This window comes from Asparagus officinalis, chromosome 2 (assembly GCF_001876935.1).
Source record: "Asparagus officinalis chromosome 2, Aspof.V1, whole genome shotgun sequence".
NCBI classification, from domain to species: domain Eukaryota; kingdom Viridiplantae; phylum Streptophyta; class Magnoliopsida; order Asparagales; family Asparagaceae; genus Asparagus; species Asparagus officinalis.
Window position 1 is genome coordinate 24,247,398 of NC_033795.1, and position 19,730 is coordinate 24,267,127.

Consider the following 19,730-nt stretch of genomic DNA (forward strand, 5'->3'; position numbering starts at 1 on the left):
TTAAACCTCGCCCTAATTCAAGGCTAATGAACTTTGCTCCAAATACAGAATATTATTATAGTTATTTATATAATATTTTAATAACATATATTATTATATAATATATTATTATATAATTAATTTATAAAATATTATTATAGTTATTATATATATGACATACTATTATAATATAATATAATAATTACTAATATTAGTAAAATATTATGATATAATATAATATAATACTATAGTTTGAAATAATATAATATATTATACTATAACATGATACCTATTAATATATATTATTATAATTATCATGTTATATATATATATTATTTTAATTTTAATATAATATTTTAAAAAATATTACATTGAATAAAGTAAAATATTATAATATTTTATAAAGTACATTATATCCTATGATACTATATTATAATATATTAAATTAAATAATATATTATTAAAATATTATATTAAATATATTATTCATATATTATATCAATTATTATATAATGTAGCATACTAATATAATGTTAATTAGTAATTATTGTATAACATATTATATTTTTGTATAAATAAAATAATGTATTATATTATATATTATATTTTTAAAATATTATATTAAATATATTGATCATATATTATATTAATTATTATATAGTATATCATGCTAATATAATATAATACAATATAATATAATAATTAATAATAGTAATTTGTAAGTATAGTACAATATATTATATTTTAATATAAAGTAAAATAATATTTATATTATAATAATATACTAAATAATATACTAAACCAATTGGATAAGTTAATTTAGAAGTAATTAATAGATAAAATTATATTTTAATAAGGTGTCACATCATTAATTATCCCACATGAATTGTCAAATCAAATGCTGAAATTATCTCATTATCCCACTTTATTCCATTTTACCCCACTCAAAATATCCCAAAGGGATAAAATTATTCCATTGGAACACTTTTCCCCCTTGGCCCCAATTTGTCCCAACCAATAACCCCCCTTAGATATACATCATGAAGAAATGAAATTCGCTACTTTTGCCTTTCAACCAATCTGAATGCAATTTTTTTGGGTATTTATAATAGGTTATTGTTCAATTCACCTACACATCCTCTAGCCCTCCTGAAAAAAAAAATGAAACCAATCGCAGCTCCATTAGCATCATGATCATCCAATCAAACATAACATTCACTTATTTATCAAAGAATAAATGCCAGATATATGGAGATAACAAATACAAATACTTATTTGCTGCTAGTTAACTCTTCTTCGTTAAACGGCAATAAAACTATAGTTATTATCACCCTAACGGACTATAATTAGTATGCAAAATCTTAACATGTAAGTTTAATCACAATGGCCTTGTTTCTCATTGTCATTAATTCACTTTTAAACATAAAATGCAAATAATAACATTCTCTTAGTCATCGTTATCTTCAAATTAGTTATATATTAACACTCAAGACTCAGTCTAATCTCTCTCTAAAATACAATAAAACTGTTAAAACACTTGGTTGTATAATATTTTTAAAAAAATATAATATGTTGTTGTTAGACTGATAAACAAGAACGAATAGAAGACCGACAAAAATGGTTGACCTCTCATCTTCATTCTAGGTATTACACATAGATTAAGATGAATCTTAGAACAATCATCACCATCAATCCTATCGAGAAATTATTTAGATAGTAGTCCCTTAGGTATTCAATAATTTAACTTGTCCCTCAAATCTTTGTAATTGCATGTCAACAAGAAAGAGTTCTCCCATTTTTTTACTTCTTCATTCTTTTGAATTCATTCACTTCGACGGCTGGTTCTCCCACACACTCTAGTGGTGTCCATTCGGGCCCAAAGCCCAGGTCTAGTGTTTGCGTTGAAAGTTGTTTTCATTGCTGAATTCATTATACGTTTATCGATTATAGATTCAAAGTAAAATTAGTCATTTTATAAGACTTTCTTACGCAATGAAAATAAGAAAAATACAACTCTTTATAAACACACACAGAGGACGTTTATTACCCGCTGATTGCGTGAGATCTTTACCTGTGCCGGAGGTGTGTTAGCCCGTAGACGACCAAATCACAAATTCAAGTTGAATCGTGAAGAAGGCTTGGAGTCGATGTTTCATTTTAGAAACAATGACAGAAGTGAATATCTCAACAATATGAGATAAAACACTCTTCTCAAGATCAAATCAAAGTTTAGATCTCTAGGAAATATCAAAGACTTTGAGGATTCCTTGAAAACGGTGGAAATATCAAAGACTTTGAGGATTCCTTGAAAACGGTGCCAGACTCTCTCCAAAGTTCGCCAAAATACCAATTCTCTACTACCAATTCGCTCCCCCCGTGCACAAGGGTTTAGGGGAAGTATTTGTAGCCCCTGTGAACCGTTTCTGAAGATAAAAAGTCAAAACAAACTTTATCTGTCAACTCCTATTTCCGAGATAGTGTCTACTGTCTCGGAAGAAGTGGTCATTTCAGGCAGTTTTGTAACCGACGTTCAATCTGTTAAATGCCGTGATTTCCGGGGCTTTTGAGTGTCTCTTCAGTTTGTAACGATCTCCCCATGTTTATGTTGGATTTAAATCTAATTAAATCTATTTGTGAGCACATATATTATATCAGCGTGTGTTGCTATCTTTACAGTTGACCCACATAAAGTGATTAATCAGGTAATTAGGTCAATGAGTATTTAAATAAATCATGAGCTAAATGTACAGATACCAGGTTATAACTATAATTTGATGAGGGGCCAAATTATAAATGTACAACACCTATATATATGGGGTTATGGTCCCTAATCTAGGGTTAACATATTCTTTATTCTCTTATCCTCATCTAAAGAGATACATAAAGGAGAAACCCTAAGATTAGAATATCTTCAAAACCCAAATTCAGATTATCTATGGATTCAGGTATAGCTTCCGCTCTTGTTGTTTAATCTCTATGATTTAATCACGATCAAGTACAACAACTGGTATCAGAGCCACCATGATTATTTCTTAGGTGTTTAAGATTTAAAATTGGGGTTTTATCTTAATCTGTGGATTTTTCAAAATTGTTCACGGATGAATAGTAAAAGTTTATTTTTGTTTGGTTTTTCTTTCGATTTTTGGATCTGTTACACTCATGAACTGTAAAGTTCACTTCTTTTTGGTTTGATTCCATTTTTGGATGTTTGATCTAAAATGGATTTAAGTTTCGGATCTGGATTGAGTTCAAAATCAACAGAAAAAATGGTTTTTGTTTTGATTTGTCTTTGTTCTGCAACTGCTCGCCGGAGATGTATCGATGGCAGCCCCATTATCAAATGAAGACAATGGCGGTGGCGGGTAGTTTTCAGAATGAAACCCTAAAGGGTGTTCGTTGGCTGCAGCCAAGCGACGGTGGCGTTTCAGATCTAAACCTTAATGAGTGAAAGAAATCATGGCTTGAGGACTTACCTGGCCTCTGCGAACTTCGGGTTTGATCGAGTTTTGATCTTCAACGAACTTCGGTTTGCTTTCAATGAACCTCGTGTTCGATTCATCTTTGTCGAAGGCTTCTGACTAACTTTGGTTCTATTCCAATGAACTTCGGTTTTCTTCTAACAAACCTCATGTTCGAACTTTAGACGAACCTCGTGTTTGAACTTTAGTCGAACCTCGTGTTTGAAGCTTCAATCAAACTTCGGTTCAAAACTCTAGTCGAACTTTGTTTCGAAGTTCAGTCGAACCTCATGTTTCGTCTCATGCGAACCTCGTGTTCGACTCAAGCGAGCTTCTGTTCGACTCGGGTGTAGTCGACGTTCGTTGTAAGCGAGCTTGACGTTCGGATCTCAAGAGAGCCTCGATCCTTCAAAGTTCAACGAGCCTCATGCTCGTTCTCAGGTGAGCCTCGTGCTTAATTCAGGTGAGCCTCATGCTCGATTTAAGTGAGCCTTGTGCTCGTTCTTAGGTGAGCTTTGTGTTCAATTCAGGCGAGCCTCGTGCTCGATTCAAGTGAGCCTCATGCTCGTTCTCAGGCGATCCTTGTGCACTATTCAGACGAACCTAGTGTTCGATGTCAAGCAAACCTTGTGTTCGATGTCAAGCGAACCTCGTATTCGAAGTCGAGCGAGCTTCGTGTTCTCTATGGTCACGCCTCGGCTTCTCCTCTGGCGAGCTTCGAGTGAGGTTAGCTTCAAGCGAGATCGGCTAAGTTTCAATTTTGGGCATGCTTGAATTGTTGTTCCCGTCTTGTTGGGCCAGCAATTATTAAATTATTGGCTCATTTTTGTTGCTTAATTTAATTAATTAAGTTATGAGGTCCTAATTAAGCTATGGAAATTTAAATTAAATTGTTTAATTTAAATTGAATTTGGTAGTTAATCAATTATTTAATTTAAATAATATATAACACTAATGTATTAAAGTTGTCTCTCATTCTAATGATTAATTGACAAAAGAAGTTGCCAAAGTAACATCTCTTGTGTAAATTGTTCATGAGAGATATTAGATGGTTGTGTGTATATTTTCGTGTAAATATTTAATCGGTCCAAAGGAAGGTTAATATTTATTTAGACTGCATACACATTTGTCATGATAAACGTGTGACAATTATAAGGTTTATAATGTTGTGTCAGATATCTTGAGATGGAATTTGTCATTATTTAAATTTTATTGATTACTAATTATGGTTAATAATGTGAGTATCTTTTATTTATTTTAGCTAATGCATCTGTTGTAACAATTTCTGCTAAAATCAACTCAATTCCCATGCTCAATGGGACTAATTTTAAGGTTTGAAAAGAGAACATTTTAATTAGTCTTGGCTATATAGATCTAGACCTTTTATTAAGAACTGAATAACCCTAACCTCTTAATGCGGATAGCACTCCTGATGTTAAGAAGGAGCATGAGAAATAAGAACGTTCAAATCGCATGAGTCTTATGATCATTAAGCGCGGCGTTCTGGAAGCCTTTAGGGGCATAGAATCCGAAGGGATTACTAAGGCTAAAGATTTTCTTGCCAAAATTGAGAAACGTTTTACTAAAAATGATAAGGTAGAAACAAGCACGCTCTTAGCTCGCTTGATTTCGATGAAGTATAAGGGCAAAAGAAATATCAGGGAGTACATTATGGAAATGTCTCATATATATTGCTTCAAAACTTAAGGCACTTAAACTCGATCTTTGTAATGAGTTACTGGTGCATCTGGTTCTCCTGTCTCTTCCAGCATAATTCAATCGGTTTAAGGTCAATTATAACTATCAAAAGGAGAAATGTACTCTAAATGAGCTCATTTTATACTATGTGCAAAAAAAAAGATAGGTTGAAGCAAGATAAGAAAGAAAGTGCTCATCTGGCTTATGCCTCTAAGGATAAGGGCAAGAAAAGAAAGAATGATAATGAAGCTGCTAAGGGTCCCGTTCAGAAGAAACAACATAAGGATGATACGTGTTGTTTCTTCTATAATAAGTCTGGACACGTAGAGAAGGACTGTATCAAATATCACACATGGCGTGCTAAGAATGATATGTTCCTTACTTTGGTCTGTTCTGAGGTTAATTTAGCTTCAGTACCTAGAAACACTTGGTGGTTAGAATCTGGTGCTACTACTCACATAAGTGTTTCTATGAAGGGCTGCCTGAGCTACCGAAAGCCAAGTAATATTGAAAGACATATATTTGTGGGCGACGGACAATCGGTAGACGTGGAAGCAATCAGGCACTTTAGGTTGCTATTAGGAAATGGTTTATATTTGGACTTAAAAGATACTTTTGTAGTACCATCTTTTAGACGAAACTAAGCTATTAGGAAATGGTTTATATTTGGACTTAAAAGATACTTTTGTAGTACCATCTTTTAGACGGAATTTGGTTTCTGTTTCTGTGTTGGATAAATCAGGTTATCATTGTTCATTTGAAAATAGCCAATTCAGCTTATCTTTTAATTCAAATGTTATGAGAACCGATTACTTGAGTACTTATGACAACCTATATTTGCTTGATATAATTGCTTCTTATAATAAATCCTTGCATGTGGAATCATGTGGTACTAAGCATAAATTAAATAAGAAAAATTTGATGACATTATGATATAAGCGTTTGGGTCATATCTCAAAAGGTAGAGTTGAGCGTCTTGTGTCTGATGGCATTTTAGATTCTCTTGATTTTTTAGACTTCGACGTATGTGTTGAATGTATCAAAGAAAAACAGACCAAAGTTAAGAGATTAGGTGCCAAAAGATCTTCAGACGTCTTAGAATTGATACATAGGATATTTGTGGGTCATTCCCTACGACATCTTGGAATAGTCAATAATATTTTATATCATTCATAGACGATTACTCATGTTATGGGTACCTATATCTCATTCATAAAAAATCCGAGTCTCTGGACATGTTTAAAGCCTATAAAGCTGAAGTTGAGAATCAACTCAACAAAAGAATTAAAACCATTAGATCTGATCGTGGTGGTAGATACTACGATAGATATGATGGTTCAGGTGAATAACGTTCAGGGCCATTTGCTAGATACCTAGAGGAATACGGTATCATCCCACAGTACACCATGCCGGGTTCACCTAGCATGAATGGTGTAGCTGAAAGGCGAAACAGGACTCTTAAGGATATGGTAAGAAGTATGATTGCTTATTCTTCTTACCAGAGTTACTCTGGGGAGAAGCACTAAAGACAACAGCTTACATTCTGAACAGAGTACCAAGTAAAGCAGTTGCTAAAACACCTTATGAGCTTTAGACTAATCGAAAGCCTAGTTTAAAGCACTCACATATTTGGGGATGTCCAGCTGAGACAAGGCCTTATAGGCTAAATAAAAAGAAATCGAACTCTAAAACAGTTAGCAACTACTTTATTGGGTATTCTGAACATTCAAGGGGCTATAAGTTTTATGATCCCACACTCAGGAATATTTTTAAGACGAGAACCGCAACATTCTTTAAGGATGTTGAGTTTGGGGGGAGAAATACGGTTAGATACATTGCTTTTGAGGAGGAATTGGCTTCAGATCCAATCTATACAGTTACTTTTAACAGTATTCAGGTTTCTATACCTATTATTGCTCAAGAAGTAAATCCGGAACCTCAAGATGACAATGTTGAACAACTCCCTATTCCAGAAGAACAAACTCAACAACCTCAAAAACCAGTGCCATTAAGGAAATCCATGAGAGAAAGGAGAAATGTTATTCTGGATGATTATATTATATTTTTCCAAGAACATGAGGATAATAATGGAATGTTGGAAGATGATCCAATCAACTTCCTTCAGGCCATGAAAAGTTCTAACTCTCAGTAGTTGGATTGATGCCATGAATAAAGAGTACAAGTCTATGCAAAACAATAAGGTTTGGAAACTTGTTCCATTGCCAGAAGGTGCAAAACTAATTGGTTGTAAATGGATTTTTAAAACCAAGCGGGATGTAAACGGCAATGTGGAGAAGTAAAAGGCATGTCTTGTAGCTAAAGGCTTTACTCAAAAGGAAGACATTGATTATTCAGAGACTTTCTCTCCGGTTTCATCGAAAGACTCTTTTAGAATAATCATGGAGCTTGTTACTCATTTTGATCTTGAGTTATATCAGATGGATATTAAGACTGCATTTCTCAATGGCGACATTAATGAGATGATTTATATGGTGTAACCAGAAAAATTTATGTCAGGAGACCCGAAGAATATGGTTTGCAAATTAAGAAAATCCATCTATGAACTCAAGCAAGCTCCTCGTCAATGGTATTATAAGTTTCAATAAATAATTATCTCGTTCGATTTTGAGATAAACATTGTTAATGACTGTGTATATCACAAGTTCAGTGGGAGTAAGTTTATTTTTCTGGTTCTGTATGTCGATGACATATTACTTGCCACTAATGATATAGACATGTTGCACGAAAGCAAGAGATTTCTATCAAAGAATTTTAAGATGAAAAATCTTGGGGACGTCTCTTTTATATTAGGAATCTAGATACACCGAGATCGTTCTCGAGGTATACTTGGATTATCATAAAATAGCTATATCGATAAAGTACTTAAAATGTTTGGCATGCAAGACTATAGACCAGGAGACACCTTTGTTACTAAAGGAGGCAAGTTCAGTCTTAATCAGTGCCCTAAAGGCAACCTTGAAATTCAAGAAATACAAAAGATTCCTTATGCTTCGGCTGTTGGAAGTCTAATGTATGCTCAGGCATACGCGTCCGGATATTACATACATTGTTGGGATGTTTGGTAGATACTTAAGTAACCCTGGTATGAATCATTGGATAGAAGTCAAAAGGGTTATGAGGTATCTACAGAAAACAAAAGATTATATGCTTACATTCAGAAAATCAGAACAGTTAGAGATCATTGGGTATTCTGATTCTGATTTTGCTAGATGCCAAGATAGTAGAAAGTCTACATTAGGCTACATTTATTTGTTAGCAGGAGCAGCTATATCATGAAAAAGTATCAAACAGACATATGTAGCTTCCTCTACCATGGCAGCAGAATTTGTAGCTTGTTATGAGGTATCCAATCAGGGAATATGGCTGCGAAATTTTATCACAGGACTACGCATTCTGAAAAATATTGAAAGACCACTAAGGTTATATTATGATAATAAATTTATAGTAAAGTATTCCAATAACAACAGGAGCTCAAATAAGTCAAAACATATTGACATTAAGTTCATAGTTGTGAAAAAATGGTACAGAGTGGACAGATATTCATAGAGCACATTGGGACAAACTCCATGATAGTTGATCCTCTTACTAAAGGATTGTCACCTAAGGTCTTCATGAGCACACTGCTCATATGGGTGTGATATTATTTGAGGATATCATAATTTAGAGGGAGTTTGTGATTGTGGTGTTTTATGTTAGGTTGTATTGTTTAATCAGAATAAAATATTCAGTTCATACACTCTGGTACATTATGTTGACCTCACTAAAGTTTAAGGTAGGGCCAGTTAAAAATAGACATGTACTGATCACATTACATGTAATTTTCATATTGCACATCCATGATTGATCTATGTCATTTGATTATATTAGTATGTGACCATTAATGAGTTTAGTTACGATAAATGTAACGAAGACCGCTTTGAACATATATTGATATACTCAATGGACGAGATTGTTTGGAAATACCCTTATTTATGATAGTAATTTTTGAGCTCATAAGGTTATACATACTTTAAAGAAACATATAATGCCCAAGTGGGAGATTGTTGGATTTAAATCTAATTAAATCTATTTGTGGGCACATATGTTATATCAGCGTATGTTGTTATCTTTATAGTTAGCCCACATAAAGTGATCAATCAGGTAATTGGATCAATGGATATTTAAATAAATTATGGGTTAAATGTGCAAATACCAGGTTGTAACTATAATTTGATGAGGGGTCAAATTATAAATGTACAACACCTATATATATATGGGGTTATGGTCCCTAATCTAGGGTTAACACATGGTGTTTCGCCCCTTGTGGGAAAGATGCATTGTAAATGAGTTGTTTCTTCTATGTTTTGCCGTTTCGCGTGTTACGTTGACTCGTACGCTTCGTCGACTCACTTCATATGCTTGTTAGCTTCTCTATGGTATTAGATAGTCCTATTTGACTCATATAATAACGTTCATCATCTTCTCTTCGTTTCGAGCTGCATGCGGGGACCTATAAGTAATTTTTAACGTTTACACCCAACCCGGGTTAGGGTTTAGCCCAGAAACCCAGGCCAAATTTAGTTTCGGGCCCGGGTTCGGGCCACATCGTTAGCGCTTGCACCAGGCCCGCCCATGCCCGGGCCAAATGGTCACATAGGTGACCATTTCTCGGCAAAATGCCAGGCTTGGCTGGGCCGGGCTGGCTCGGCCCGACCACAACGGTCATAAATGACCATTTTTGACCTTTTGACCATTTCCCCCCAAAAACTATCAAAAAAACGATAAAATTTTGAGGGTGTTTTGGTCATTTGTCTAGGGGTTGCCTCTATAAATAGAAGGGATTTTCACTTGTTTTTCTCATTCAAAACTTACCTACTTCTCTCTAATACTCTCTTATACTCTCTAATAATCGCTTTAGCTCTCTAAGGCTTCCTCATCTGATTATGAAGGGCAAAACCCAACTCCTGAAATAAGTCCTCCTACTTCAAGAGATACAGTTACTCCTCCATCTCCTACCGATGTTGATCCTAAATCTGGTGGCGACGATTCTACTACACCAAGAGCTCCTAAAAGACCGAGATTCGATGTGTGGAATTTTTTCAAAAAAAATAGACATCACTTGGGATGAGCACGGTAGACTTCTCACCCAGAAGGCTAAGTGTGCATTGTGCGATCATATTTTTCAAGCTCATCAGAGCGGCACCAACCACCTCAAACACCATTTAGATAAACACAACAAAGGTCAGACTCCTCAATATGATATCCGACAATCTATGCTCTCCTAATCCTCATCTTCTGGTAGTCTCGATAGTTAGAATTATGACGCAGCTCGAGCCAGGAAATGCGTCATCAGGTTTATTAATCTTTAAAATCTTCCTTTTAAATTAGTAGAAGATGATGAATTTAAAGATTTATTTACAAATGGTTTTTACCCCGCATTTAAAAAAATTTCTCTTCAAATTTGTCAATGTGATATTTTAAAATATTATCAGGAGAAACAAGGAAAAATAATTTTTTATTTTTAAAGTTTAAACTATAAATTTTCTTTAACTTTTGATATTTGGATATCTAAAGTACAAACTGGTTATTTATGTATCACAACACACTGGATTGATGAAAAATGTCAAATGTTTAAAAGAGTTATTTCCTTTATTACATTTGAAGGGTCACATACTGGTATTAATGTTACAAATTAAATAATTGAAGAACTTTTAAAATTAGAAATATCAGAAAGAATATTTTTTCTTTCACTAGATAATGCAAGTAATAATAATATAGCTGTTGATTTTATCAAAACATCTCTGTCATTATCATGACATGGTGATTTTTTTCATGCTAGATGTATTTATCATATTTTAAATTTAATTATTCAAAGTGCATTTGATAAAATTAAACCCATGATAGAAAAGGTTAGGTCAGTAATTTATGCTTGTAATGCTTCTGAACAAAGAATTAGAAAATGAAAATAATTCTGTAAAAGAAAAAAAATATAAAATTCAGACTAATTCCAAAAGATATTGACCATAGGTGGAATTCCATGCACCTATGTAATGTTAAGTGTAGCAATATAATATAAAAAAATTATAAATAATTTTATTGCTTTTTATACTTCTAGTTCTAGCTCTGGTAGCATGTATAGAATAACTGAAGATGAATGGACAGTTATAAGTAATATAAAGGAGATGTTATAAGTTTTTTATTATGCTACAATGTTATTATCTGGCTGTTATTATCCAACCATTACTTTAGATGCTTTACAAATTTTAAATATTCAAAATTTTTTAATAAATATCGTATGAATGATTATTTTGGAAATATAATTTTTTAAATGGAAAGTAAATTTAATAATTTTTTTATGCTTATTCCTGTTATTTTTGGTTTGGGGGTTCTTATTGATCCGTGTTTGAAGGATATTGGCCTTCGAAGTTTGTTAAATTCCTTGTATAGTTATATGATTATAGACACTGATGATGGTCAAACCATTACTTCTACTACTCATCATAATACTATTAAAAATTATTTTCAAAGATTATATGATGAGTATACAGCTAATATGGTGTAGCTACACATCAGTCTACAGTTTCTGTTTCCACGAGCTCAAGTCGAGACAAAAGTGTAAGTTTTGATAGGTATGCAATGGTAGCTGAGCTAACTGGTGGATCTGGACTTGGATTATCAGCGAAGGTTTCTGAAATTGATCAATATTTAACTGCATCTTTAGTTAAATGTCAAAATAATAGTTAGATATTTTGTAATGGTGGAAAGTATGGAACAGTTTCATATCTTATACATGGAACAGTTTCATATCTTATACTTTCCATAATGGTTCGTGACTTACTAACAGTGCAGGTTTCCACGGTAACTTCAGAATCCGCCTTCAACATAGCCGAACGTTTGATCGACGACCACAAGACATCGTTAGATCCTATACTATACAGGCGGTGACGTGTTTACAAGATTCGTGGAGGTACGAGAAGAGAACGCAAGGCATCGATCGGATGACTGGTATTAAAGATAAATTTAAAGAGTTGAGACTAGCAGATAGATATAAAGAGTAAACAATATTCATCAAATTGTAATTTTTATTTCTTACCTGGAAATTTGTAATAAATTATTTTGAAAACAGTTACAAATAATAGTGATATAGGTGAGTAGGTGCCAACCTAGTTGGGATATACTCATCTACTGTGATGCGATGAACTCCAAAATAAATTTATAATTTTAAATGATTTACTAATTATTAATAAAGAATTTATTTTTATCATTTTAATTTTAATAATTTTTTATATTTGTAATTTATGTATTTTCAAGTGATTAATAATATCATTGTTTTTTATTAAAATTTTGTGTAATATTTTGTTGGAAATTTAAAGGAGAAAATATTTAAAATTTTGACAAAAAACCGGGCCGGCCCGTTTGGACACCACAACCTGTCTCCATCAAATCATATGGAGTGTTGTCATTTGGTCTCAATATCCAAAATAACCCTAAACTTGTGTTTCTGAACATAAGTTTTAGGGAAAAGCATAAATTGACGGTATTATTGAGGAGTCCAAATTCTATTAGAATAGCGCATTCAACTGTGGTGTTATGTACTGCTGATGGGAATAAGAGGGTGCATTTTGGTAATTTACTAGCCTCAGCCGTGGATCAGAACACTCGCATGTGGGAAATTCTGATAGGGTACATTTTTATTTTTTAGGGATCAAGTTGTAAGACCCCTCTGATTTGAGAGACTTTGAGCAATTTTAAACATTTAATGGGCTAACATGGAGTTATTGAAGATATGAGCGACTTTTATCTGAATCACCCAATAATTAAATATTGTGAAGACTAAAATGAATATATATATATATATATTTTCATACAACTTGCTTAGCAACTTTAGAAACCATTAAAATGGATTGGTGGTTCCAAATAATAACCCTTTGGAAATCACACACGAACCATAAATTCTCTATCAACAAGATTTATTTAATTTATTAAGCAATAAATTAGTTTATCTTTTATTTTTTAGTTTTTTCCTCCACCACCTCCAAAGCTACCAACTTTACCTTCCTGTTCTCCAATTTCTCATTTTTATTTGCTTAAAATCCCTCGGTCCGATCTATCGGACCTTTCTATTTCTGGAAAATTTCTTCAGTTGTTGTTAAATTTAGGCTTAAATTCTGTTCGTTTGCTCCAATTAAGGGGTCTTTAATATTTCTTGATGAAATTGATCATCCAATAAAGCTCCCAATTTGAGGTTCTAGAGCTCAAATCCTTCATGGGTGTTCATTTTCACCTCAATTTCATCAAGAAAAATCTCTCTTTTAGATGTGTAATCTGCCTCTTCGTTCCCTTGTTTATTTGAGTTCTAATTTCTTAGATTTTTTTTTGTTGCTAAGTCATATACTGAGTTTCTTTAGCTGAAAACATTTGTGGCTTCTTCACTTTGTTCATAATTTCTTCAGAAAATTCTCACCTTTATGTATTGAGCTGTATTTCTGAAAATTGTCTCCTTTGATCTATACAAATATCAATTTTTACTCTTTTTATCAGAGTTGTCAGTTCTCTTTTTGTGAACTATTTGATTTCAATCACTTTAAAGTCTAAACTAATCCTTTCCCTTTCAAATTCAACTCCTTTTGGATCATCAAATGGCACAAGAAAGCTGTAATCTTGATAAAGATGAAGCTGAAATTCTCAAGCCTTCTTCTCCTCCTCCTACTCAACCATCTTCACCATCATCAACAGCAGCTCCTTTGTGCTTGAAACCTTCTAAAGAATTTGAATTTTCGGCTGAAAAGCCAGACAGGCCTACTACTGATATCACTTGCGGATCAAAGGCTGAGAGAGAATCTCAGTCTTTGTTTCGATTTTTTAATCGATGTTCTTGTTGCAGGAAAAAAGTGGGTCTCACTGGCTTCAGGTGCCGTTGCGGTGAGCTATTTTGTTCACGGCACCGATACTCTGAGACCCATGATTGCTCTTTTGATTACAAGGCTTTGGGAAGGGAGGAGATCTCTAAGGCTAACCCTTTGATTAGAGCTGCTAAGATCATTAAGATCTAAGGTATATACTCTATTGCAATTTGTTACTTATTTTTGTTGTATATGAATATAGGGAGTGTTCGTGTACTTAAGAATGAACATATTTTCTTTGAATTTTACTTATATTCTTAAGTTGGTCATATGGTCATATGACTAAAATGCTAGCAAGTTGTTTTTACGTAGAAGTTATTGCTTTAGTTTCTTAGAGCCTGTTTGGTTGGTTAAAAAAAAAATGAAGAATACTGAAAATTGTCATTTTCCCTTCATTTTCTGATATTTGGTTCACGTAAAGGAAAGAAGAAAGAATAGAGGAAAACCACACCACCTCACTCAAAGAGGAAAACCTGTTCCCCCATAAAACATCTGAAATGGGCAGAAACCCAATTAGATACAATTAAAAAAATCGTGTTGTGAGTTTTGTGGGTTTCTCGCCACTGGGAAGAGGGAAGGAGGAGATCTGCCATGTGGTGGGATCTGCAGCTTCGAGGGGGGGTGGACAGCGACGATGAAGTTGTCAGAGGAGAGTGAAAGAGAGAAAAGAGGGTGGGGACGAGGGGAGGGAAGAGAGAGCAACAGAGGGGGAAGAAATGATGGGAGGAGAGGGGGAGGGAGCAGTAGCAGCAGGAAAGGAAGACACTGTGGAGGGGAGGAAGGAGAGGGGGCACATGCGACACATGCCAGGAGGAGGTCATTGGGGAGGGAGGAGATTGGGGGTTCAGGTTTGGAAGAAATGGATCGGGTTTGGGTTTGGGGTTTAGATGGAAAGGGATTTGGGGTTGCAAATGTTGATGAACCAAGAGAGGGAGCGAGAGCTGCAGGTTTTAGACATCAGAGACTGGGGATTTAGGAATTTTTCAGCCGCAAGTGCGATATTTCAGGCCAAATTTCCAATTTTTTTCATAAAAGTCCCCCTACATTGATATATTGATATTAATCCCAAGTAATAAAATTTTAGAATTATTCCTTCAAATCTTTAAATATTGCAAATTACTACCTCAAATTTAAAATTAGTCCCTCAAATCTTTAATCATTTTGAAATTACTGTCTCAAATGTTCATATCTTGAGATTAGTCCCTCAAATCTTTAAACACTTTGCAAATCACTACCTTAATTTAAAATTAGTCCCTCAAATCTTTAAATTCAGATTACTCCCTCAAATGCTCATAATTTGAAATTGGTCCCCCAAATCTTTAAACATTTGGTAAATTGCTACCTCAAATAGCTGTTGGGTTACCACTGCAAATAATTTTTTTTCTGATGGACATGGTCACCCCTGACTCCTCAACGTATGTTGGCAACAATTTTGTCTTATGTGAGTGGTAACCACACCATGGTGATCACAACCTTGGTTTCTTCTTTTTTAAATTTGAACCAAATTGAGGAAATTGAGGGAATCTATTAACACATCAACTACTTTCTTATTGTTTAAAGTTATAGCAAACTAAGGAAAGTGATGGAAATTACTTATACTCCATGTTTTTTGGCGAAACAAACACAAGAATCACTTTGAAAGTAGAGAAAACACTAAAAAGTAAGGGAAACATGTTTCCTTATAATTATGGAAAAGAACCAAATAGGCCCTTAGACTATTTTGTTATTTATTGAATGCTCCATAACTTGATAGCACGTGCCTACAGTGGAGGGATCAATATCAGTTAATTATTACCAGAACAATTTATCAATATCAATTCTCTCAATAAATAAATATTGTGCATATTAAAATGGATACTAGATCAAATATTTTCACACAACTAGGTATAATAACTCTAGGAACAATTTAAATGGTTTGGCGGTTCCAAATAAAATCTCCTTCGTAAATGTCACAGGAACCCAATTTTTGCTTCATCCACCACAAGATTTATTTGACCATTTCTTTACTTCTGATATATTAATCAATTACATAAATATTTAATTAATTGATCTTCGTTGTTTCTTTTTTTTCCCTCCTACCCCCAAAGCTACCACCTTTGCCTTTCCTTTTCTCCTCTATTTCCCCAATATCTCTTTTTTCCTCAAATCCTTCTGTCTGATCTACTACACCATTTCTATTTCTAGAAAGTTTTTCAATATCTTCTTAGAAATTTTGTTCCTTTGCTCTGATTAGTGAGGTTATTTTCTTCCATTCAACTATCTCCTAAATGAGTTATTTTCTTTCATTCAAGTATCAGTCCTTGAAATTGCCTTCATCATGCATCTCAGTTCTTTCTTTCTCCATTTTGTTATGACCGGCGCATTATTAACCTCTATTCACACGTTTGAACATCTCATACTGTTTCTTTCTCATTTTATTCGTAGTTGGAGAAGGCTAATTTATTGTGTGCAGTTATGTGTGTGTGTGTGTGTGTGTGTGTTTTGTATGTGTGGGGGTGGGGTGGGGTGGGGGGGTATGTGTGCGTGCGTGCGTGTACATTCTTTGCTTATGTTTGCGCGTTTTTTAGTTCCCCAACGCTCTAACCATAAAGCATTAGTCTTATAGCCATCAAATAGAATCTTCCATTTGCTTTCATGGGTACTTATGCCTAGTATTGCATAAAATTCTAGTGCCACTACTCTGCTTTGACCATAAACATTTCATTCTTTAGATTGCATCCTCCTTGACCTTACCATCTTGACAAATGACTAACAATATGTGTTGAAAAAGCCACTCCAAGAATTTTTCATAATATTTGCAATTATCTCTGATTACCTCTCTTGGTGATGGATTTCCTGAAATCATAAAATTTCCTTTCCTGTGCAGTGTGTGAGGACATGGGTAATTTGACTTATAAGTTGATTCTTGTGCTTAAGTCTTAGTTATGGAAGGACAATACTTCTTTGTTTTCCCCCTCTCTTCAAAAATTTTCAAACACCAGACAACTTTACATTTCCATTTATGTTCAGTATTGTGTAAACAATTTTGAATGGAAAAATTAGAATAAGTGTGTTTTTCTTTTCCTTTGAGGTCGACTTTACTAGCCATTTATAGTAAGCTAACATGATTACCATTATCTGTAAGGGCTGTGGGATGTTATCATCAACTTAAATAAGGTGAGAAATGAATTGTGCTAAAGTTCTATTTGGAGTTTGAACAAGAATCTTACTGTAAGGTATTCAGGTTGAGACTCCCGAACTTTGATGATAATCTCGTCGTATCTAAACCAGTGAGACATCAATGAATAACCTTGCTTGCATAGAATTTCATGTGTTAAACATATCGCTATCCGGACAGTTCAATCAACTCAGAGTTCTTGACATTACAGGTCTGAACAATTTCCTTGAAAATTGTACAATTGGTAACCCAGGCTGCTTACATGTTAAACTTCATAATTTTCAAAAGGGGTAAATTTGACAGAACCCCCCTGGCAGTTCTTGAGATAACAACCCTAAAATTTATAAATATCACTTGACCCCAAGTTTTTGTAGATAACATCCTACCGTTAGATCTGAACACGCATGTGAAAATCATGTGCATCTAAATGGCTAAAATGTCCCCAATCGGGAAAAAACCCATTTTGTGTCCTTTTTAATCATTTTAACCTCAAAACCCTAAGAAGGGTGAAGATTTATTTGACCATTTCTTTACTTATGAGATATTAATTAATTACATAAATATTTAATTAGTTTTATCTTCGTTGTTTCTTTTTTTCCTCCCACCTCCAAAGCTACCACATTTACCTTTCCTTTTCTCCTCTATTTCCCTAATATCTCATCCTTTTTTCCTCAAATCCCATGGTCTGATCTACTACACCATTTCTAGAAAGTCCTTCAATATCTTCCTAGAAATCTTGTTCCTTTGCTCTGATTAGTGAGGTTAATTTAATCTCTCTTGATGGAATTGATCATCCATTAAAGGTCCCAAATTATGGTTCTAGAGCTCAAATCCTTTTTTATCACCTCGATGGGTCATTTTCTTCCATTCAAGTATCAGTCCTTGAAATTGCCTTCATCATGCATCTAAATTCTTTGTTGCTACATTATTTTATGACCGACACATTATGGACCTCTCATTCACATGTGACATGTTTAAACATCTCGTACCGTTTCTTCCTCATTTTATCCGTAGTTGGAGAAGGCTAACTTCTTGTGTGTAGTTGTTTCTTATTCTGTCTCTTAGCATATTTTTGGTCTCTCTTCTGCATAATTTTTTTTGTTTTTTTTCTCTGCTTATGTTTGGGCATTTTTTTTTAATTCCCCAATGCTCTAACCTAAAAGCCTTAGTCTTTTATCATCTTGACATATCATTGCATATCATTGTTAGAACTGCATCTTCCTCAATCTTATCATCTTGACAATGATTAGAACTTCATCCGAGTGTTGGTTGAGCAAAAGGAAATCGAATTGGAGTATGTTAATACGAATGAACAAGTTGCAGATATCATGACCAAGGCTCTTGCAAGAGAGAAGTTTGTTTGGTGTCGAAGAATGATGGATGTAGATGACTTTGGATTAAGGGGGAGTGTTGAATGTAATCCAAGTCAGCAGCCAAGTCAGCAAGGCGCATAAGAGCTGCAGTTTCTAGAAGCTACGTTTTTAGTTGTAGGTTTATTTTTGTTAAGAATAAGTTGTAATCTGGTTGTTAATTATAGGCAGCCACGTTCTTTGTTTAGAGGTGTGCTGGAATTAGTTTAGAGAGGGTAGTTTCCATATTTAGTTGAAGTCATGTAGTGGGTTGGTTATAGGCTAGTTATAGCAGCGTTATTTTGGGGTTAGTGGGTGCTAAATTAGGATTATGCTCTGTATTAAATACTAAATACCGTGTCTTTTGTATCTGTTAATTAAGGAAGTTGAAAAAAAAAAAAAAAAAAAAAAAAAATTCTGTGTGTTCTGTTTTTCTATTTCCTCAAATCATAAGAATATCCTTTCCTGTGAAGTGTGTGAGGATATGGATAATTTGACTTATAAATTGATTCTCTTGCTTAAGTCCAGTTATGGAAGGTCAATGCTTCTTTGCTTGTTTTGGCTTCAGGAATCTTCAAACACAAGACAACTCTACATTTCCTTTTATGTTCAGTATTATGTAAAAAAATTTGGACGGAAAAATTAGAATCAAGTGTGTTTTTCCTTGCTTTTGAGGTCGACTTTGCTGCCCATTCATAGTAAGCTAACATATTACCATCATCTGAAAGGGCTGTGGGGGTTTATCATTAACTTAAATAAGATGATAACTAACCTAGAATTCGATTCAAAGTTTGGTCAACTGTATTTTCTGAACAATTTCCGTGAAAATTGTACAATACTATGTTTGGTAATCCAGACTGTTCAATCACACACTTTAAACTTCTTACTTCATAGAATTCAGAAGGGGTAAATTTCACAAAACCCCTGGCAGTTTTTGGGTAACTGCCCTCAACTTTATAAATGTCACTTAACCCCTTAAGTTGTGTTAGATAACCCCTCTAAATAGCACCATAGATCCAAATGCACACATGAAAATCATGTTCGTCTAAATGGCTAAAATGCCCCTCATGGAAAAAACCCCCCTTGTAATGTCCTTTTTAATTAATGATTTTAACCCCAAAACCATAAGTTTCCAAATAATGTTTTCTTTTTCCTTGTTTAGTGTATTTTTTTTTTTTTTGGGGGG

General features: G+C 34.0%; 1 protein-coding gene across 1 annotated transcript in view; it reads left to right on the forward strand.

Annotated features, from left to right (window-relative positions):
* LOC109830550 (zinc finger AN1 domain-containing stress-associated protein 15-like) overlaps nucleotides 13,029–19,730 on the forward strand; it is a 7,731-nt gene continuing 1,029 nt past the window's right edge. Inside the window, exon 1 of the mRNA XM_020397838.1 lies at nucleotides 13,029–14,189. Coding sequence (XP_020253427.1) covers nucleotides 13,775–14,188 — 414 coding nt within the window. The 5' untranslated portion in view covers nucleotides 13,029–13,774 and the 3' untranslated portion in view covers nucleotide 14,189. The remainder of the gene's footprint in view (nucleotides 14,190–19,730) is intronic.